Source organism: Lepisma saccharinum, chromosome 13 (genome assembly GCF_977018435.1).
Source record: "Lepisma saccharinum chromosome 13, izLepSacc3.1, whole genome shotgun sequence".
NCBI classification, from domain to species: Eukaryota; Metazoa; Arthropoda; class Insecta; order Zygentoma; family Lepismatidae; genus Lepisma; species Lepisma saccharinum.
In genome coordinates this window covers 5798707-5805681 of record NC_139241.1, presented here as the reverse complement: position 1 = coordinate 5805681, position 6975 = coordinate 5798707, and the positions used below count along the sequence as shown (strand labels likewise).

The 6975-nt window shown below is 38.7% G+C and overlaps 1 protein-coding gene across 1 annotated transcript; it reads right to left on the bottom strand.

Moving 5' to 3' along the window:
* Positions 1-466: 466 nt before the first annotated feature.
* LOC145997121 (uncharacterized) lies at positions 467-6680 on the bottom strand. The gene is made up of 4 exons (XM_083133747.1): positions 5985-6680; positions 5292-5360; positions 2161-2250; positions 467-583 (listed from the first exon to the last, which is right to left on the bottom strand). Exons 1-4 carry the CDS (start codon positions 6678-6680, stop codon positions 467-469), a joined length of 972 nt encoding a protein of 323 aa, XP_082989873.1.
* Between the last annotated feature and the right edge of the window lie 295 nt (positions 6681-6975).

The window sequence follows — 6975 nt, the reverse complement described above, 5'->3', positions numbered from 1 at the left end:
AAGGACAGACCAAGAAGTTTCTCAAAAACAGTGGAAGAGGCCCTGCTCTTCTCAAAAAACTAAAAACATTTCTTATAAAACTGTCAACTCCCAAAATGGATGATGAACAGATGGGAGGATTAAAAGATTGTCTGTGGAAAGTGAAACGGCCGCATTAATAAAAATATACCGAACACTTAAAATACACGACACATTGGAGTGCCCAGCCCTTGCAGCAAATGACGATGCTAATGTTATCGGTCATTAAAACGAGCGATTGGAACAGAACGTAAAAATACATTTGTCTTTATTGCAATAGCAATCAATAGAACACTGTTAAGAATTCAGCTATCGGGAAACTAAGTCAAGGTCTATTGGGAAACACATTTTCTTCATGTGAAACACCCTTTAGTTCTTACAATGCCCTCAACATAAAGTCTAAACTAGATATAAAGGTGCATTATCAATATCGAAGGTTGTTTCTCCTCTAATAAGGATCAATGTATGTTGTATTTCCTGACGAACCAAGTCCCGAAGCATGATCGTCGTCTGGGCTTACAAATTGGATCAAGATTACAACATACGTCATGACGGATGCTGCGATCTGAAAAAAAAACAGAGAAAAAATGATTTACGGGATTAAGCTGCGTAGTTAAAAAGTGTCCCATGCAAATATGTACTGTACCAGTCTAAAAGTAATAAACTTTCATCCACAATAACTTAAAACTATTTAGTAAAACTGTATTAGAAATTACACCTTGTTTCTGAAGAGTGGTAATTATGTAATATCTCTGGGCGACGTTTCTAATGACAGAGTTTTGCTAAAAAAAAATTGCTTCAACGATATATTCTTGTCAGTAACGATGAAAAATACCCGTCTTACAATTTAGATAAACTAAAATTAAAGTAACTTAAAGTATGAAATACGTGAATCCATCTTTACATTACATACTTTCACATCCATCTCATCCTCACATCATATTCATTTATCCATCACATCCTTACATCACATTACAAACCTTACATCCATCAATACATACACCATCCACTACATCAAAACATGTACGTACATGGACGTCCGCAGGATTTTTTCCAGGGAGGGGCAAGGAAGGTATTTTTTTCCAGGGGGGGGCCAACATGGCATATTTTCCCCAATAATAGTGTTCATCCCTCAAAAAACATTGCTTAAATTTGAATTTATCATGTTCGTGCAATAATTAACACACATTATTGTGGCTGAAATTAAATTATATGTGTGAAATATGTAATTTTTGGTTGACTTTCGTTTTCCAGGGGGGGGCCACGGCCCCCCCTTGCCCCCCCTTCCGGACGCCCATGTGTACGTACATATATCACATCCATCTATCACCTAACACTCATCACAACACATGACCTCCATCCATAAGTCCATTACATCACATGCATACATTGCATCACACCACATCTTTCCACCACATCACACCACACCCTTGCATCACATCACATCAATCCATCCATACATCACATCGCATCACATCACATCACATCACATCACATCGCATCGCATCACATCACATCACATCACATCACATCACATCACATCACATTACATCGAATCGCATCGCATCATATCACATCACATCACATCACATCACATCACATCACATCACATCACATCACATCACATCATTGATCTATTACATCACATCCATCCGTCCATTACATCACATCTATTACATCAACTCAAGTCCATCCTTCACATCACATCACATCATATTCATCCATACATTCCATGGGTTTTCCCAATGGCATAGTGTTAATATCGTCACCTTGTACTCAAGGGTTTTCGGGTTCAATACCCGGTGGTTCGGATCCTGCTTTAAACCGATCATCCTATCTGTGCGTAAAGTGGACTTTAAAAACCCAACTAAAACAAGGGCATCAAGTCATTATTTGTATTAATATTGTTCTAAATGAAATGTTGTATGGCTTAATTGTAACCCTATTCAGATAAATAATAATAATAATAAAACCAAGCATTTCATCACACCACATCCATTCATCCATCACATAACATCCATCTATCACATCATATGCATCACATCCATCCATCCATCCACCCATCCATCACATAACATAACATCCATCTATCACATCATATGCATCACATCACATCCATCCACCCATCCTTCCTAAACTTACAGAATGCAGCAACGTCATATCCAGTGGAAACATCCCACACGCGTTGATCTGCACTTTCCTGTGAGCGAGCTCTGATGCAAATATTTTCATCTGCAACAAAACAAACAAAGAAAGGTTTGTACAATGCTTTCAAAGAGAGCGTACGAACACTATCGTTTTGAATCATTCAAACAATAATATTATTAAATTCATTTAATTAAGTACGTATATAATTATTCACGGTAGGATCACTTGAGGTATGTTTCGATTCCACCTTTATACGATTGGAGCGAACAACAAAGCATCCAGTAACGATCGGTAAATGACAATCTCCGTATCTGTGTCAATGTATAAAACAAACAATAAATGTTCAACTGATGGATGTATGTCCGTGTGTGTGCATGTGTGTGTGTTTGTTCCGGCATAACTCTCGAACGCCTAGAGCGATTTCAACCAAACTTGGTACACGTATGACTTACAGTCTCCGAAGAAATACTGTGTGGGTAAGACACCCCTGGCACCCCTAGGGGTAGGGGTGGGAAGGGTGACATGTAAAAATAATCGAAAACGACCGATATTAGTGTGGAATCCAAATTTTTCGGGGTCGCTAAGATGAATAGCGACACTCCTAATGCCGTTCAACTCCAAGTTCATCACCTATCGGGAAGGGGGTTGAGAGGGGGTGAAAATTAAAATGTCAAAAATGACCTAGATTAGTGTCTAATCCATAGTTTTTTGGAGTCGCTAAGCTAATTGGTTACATTTACGATGACCAAACTTGGTACACATATGACTTACACTCTGGAAATAAATACTGTGTGGGTAAGACACCCTGGCAGCCCTAGGGATGGGGGTGCGAAGGAGGAGACATGTAAAATGACCGATGTTAGTGTGGAATCCATAGTTTTCGGGGCCGCAAAGATGAATAGTGACACTCCCAATGCCGTTCAATTTATTTATTCTTGCTCTTGGAGGTGGAACTAAACTGTTGTTCATAAATTGTTGTTAAATTTATATTACAGGGAATTTGTAAAATATATTTCTTTATAATTTGTATACTGTTCTTATACTTATAAATACCTGTAAATAAAATTAGTTACATTTTACGCTATAGTTAGAATTCATTAAACAACCGGGCAATGCCGGGTAATCAGCTATTTAAGATTAAAAGAAACAGTCATCCACTCCACTACTGGTCGGAATTGCAAATGTGTACCGAATATACCAAATGATTGTATACGTATCAAAAACACAATATTCATGTTTCGTTAAATATACGTAAAACCTCCTGAAATAAAATTGGGACACCTAGATGCTAAAATACTCACTTCCCTGCAAGGTGTTGTGTGTGATAAGTGGATCCGAACAGGAAATTTTCCGGTCATCGGGAGATTCGGCGATGACAAAGCAAAATAATAAAAATATTGCGTTTTAAATATTTTAGAGAAGTAAAAAAATAAGTCAAAATATTCGCATATTTGTGCGAGAATAGTCAAGTGACGCCATGAAACCATGAAACAGCTTGAAATATGCAAGAGATTCGATAAGTTTTAGCCCATCGATGTGAGAGCCCAGTTGTACCTTCCGTGCCGAACCGTCCCGCTACGTTGCTGTTGAGTGCAATGGTGTCAGGTGGCTCAGCTCATCGCAGAATACTGCGAATCCCCGGACTGGTCATAAGAGACCTTTTCTTCAGCCCCCATGTTTATAACCACGGCAGGTTTGTGTGACGTCATCAAGATGAAACTTCTCAGTGTGTGTGCTACTTCCAACACTGTAAAGTATCCAATGCTCTTGTTTTTAAGAGGGATAATATATTGGAGAGCATAGCAACATAACGTACATAGACTACTTGAATGCAATGGAGCATATAAAAAATATAAGTAAGCAAAAAAAAATTACCCACGGTTAGTGCTGGAAAGAACTGGAAAAGAGCAGTTCTGGATCCACTGTATTTCCTTCATAGTATTTCTCCTTTTCATTTTTTTTATCCTACAGTTCAAATCAAACAGAACATTTTTCCTAGCACAGCTTACCTTCACACTAAGAATGGCCAATAATATCAGGATTCCGGAAAATATAAAATATCGATTCGGAATTTTTACTACCTGGATTTCGGAGGCAATCCGAATTGCGGAGAGAGAAGTTTAACAATTATGCAGGTAGAATTTAACAAAGTTTCGTTTTCTTCATTTTACGATCATATACTCCGTGCTAAAAAATCCGGATTTGACCACTGTTATCATCATTATCAATGTAGGAATGGAGCCTTTCTTACGTCTCTTCTTTGGTGTTCCTAGTAATTCGGATTTTAAACCATCTTAAACCCAAAGGCTTATGTCTGCAGCAACAAAGCCTTCCATCTGTTCCTATCCTGAGCAAAATCTATCCATTCGTTTCCATCCTTACTGATTTCCTTTAGGTCCATCTCAATGTTATGTCTCCACCATCATCACTCAGATATTAGAATATGAATCGCATAACATATAACGCATAACCTTGGCGTTTACCGTGGAGAAATATTGCGCCCCCCCCCTCCCCTTCCCGGTTGAATGTTTGGCAAGCTATGCGATGACTGCGTAAGAATGGCACACGTCGTGACTGGATCTGTGTGTCCCAATTTTATTTCCGATGACAACATCGCACTGGCGCTTGATTTGTGACATTTACGCCAACTCTCAATTTATGGCGATCCGAAAGTAGCTAATCTTCTGGCCTGACATATTGGCAGAAGCATTGGTTAATATCCCCCTCCTCGACACCTTCCCCCACACATTATAAATCGTACACGAATAGCATGGTATTCATGAAACGGAGAGAGGAAACCAGATGGAAATTACGAACTCGTTTTAACGTCCATCAACAGAGTTCGGAAAGGTGAAATAAAACGGGACCAAATTCCTGAGGACCAAACGGGTCTAAACTTGTGGGACACCCTGCATATTATTTCTTTGTAAACTGATAATCATGTCAATTTAATATGGCGGCTCAATAGGAGCCATACTCAATAGATCTAGAATATTTTTTTGGGGGGGCGTGGGGCGTATGGAATAAGCATATGTGTATGTATATATATATGTATGTGTGTGTGTGTGTGTGTGTGTGATTGTGTGATGGTGTGTGTGTGTGTGTGTGTGTGTGTAATATCTTACCTCTTCTTTGATGCCAGGCTCCATGTCTCTGTTAATGATCTTTAGTAAGATGCCTGCAGTCTCATTCGCCTGCAAAATAAAAATAAAAATGGAGGATCAGATAATCTCAACTCAATTAATTTCTTGTATGACATATATTCAGTTCAGATCTCAGATTCGTGCAATAATAAAACATTTTCAAACCTACAGGGCGTGTCGAAAGTGAGAAGCTATGTCTTTAGAACATATAGAGTCAAAGTCACAATTTTGTATTAGAAGAATGTCTGATTTTTTTAAAGTTAATTACCTCACCTTCCCACCATCTTGAATTTAACTTTAGAATCTTACATTGAAAGGTGGTCTTGTGACCACTTATATTTGTGTGGAATTTTTCGTCAATTGAACTTGTGAAATCCATTGTCCTTATTCGAAAAGTGAAGTTCGTCATTAATATTTTATGCATATTAGTTGAAGTAGTAGTACTACGGCTGTTCATCAAAGCCATATCATCCCAATCTAATCCTGGCTTTCGTGTAAGTTCTGCGGAAATAACTCTAGATTATGCAACCAATTCTAAACAAGTATTTTGATTATTTTATTTTATTTACTTGGTAAGTCTTTTCTGTGGGTTCGGACCCTCCTAAGTACGTCCTTGTTACCATATGTGACATTTTTCTATACCATATTTTCCAACAGAGGGAGTAGTATATTTACCTCGTATATCATTCCAGATGTTACCAAGGCCAGCACAATAGTTCTTATTGCTTGGATGAACATTACTACAATATTCATAACAAAGAATCCCACATCTTTAAGCTTGAAATGCGAGAGCTTGGATATGATATGATGGCAACAGAAGAAGACCGTGAAGAGAATTTCCAGCGACTGACTCACGATGGACACTCCATAGACGGAACTCAACTTTTCGATGACCTTTACTAGGTTGCTGTGGGATTCTCTTAAAACTCCGATTCTTTTGCAGCAACCATTGTTAGAAGCAACAACACGTTGAACTTTGAAGACGTGATTGTTGCTCACGGACTTTCTGTCAGCCATTGCAAAGATACCCAGGAAGTTTTTACAGCATCCTCTACAGCATTCTAGATCAGATATCTCTGTGTTGAGTTTTTGAAACCCTTGCTTCACAAGAGAACACAAATGGAGGAAAGTGACAAATATAACAGATACTTCAGCATAAACTAACATGTAACATAGATTCCCGTGAATGGCGTCCGGAACATCAGGATGGAATATGATATCCAAGATGATGCTTGATCCAAGAATTACCGTAGCAGCTGCGAGGCAAGACAGAATGGAATAGACCAGAACTTTCTTCATTTTGTGGTGATTCGCCATTGGATATCCTAGGTCCTTCTCGACACCAACGATCTCCCTCAGAATCTCAGGCATTTGACAACAACTTTTAATGCTGAAAACCAAGGATCCAATGTGGGATATCAATCTAGGGCATCCAACTAAGAAGTGTGTGAAGACAATTTGTGCACCAGTTCCCTCGTTCCTGGACTGAGAGATGAGATACCACACTTTCCAAAAAAGATAGACAAGCATTGAGCACTTGATGACACTAAACACGACAACGTGAAGGACTGTCGTGAACAAGGAACCTAAAACGACGCCATTCTTCTGTTTAACATTAGTGGGAAGCAGAAATCCAAACGAACGAAGGAACAGACCGACAGTATGT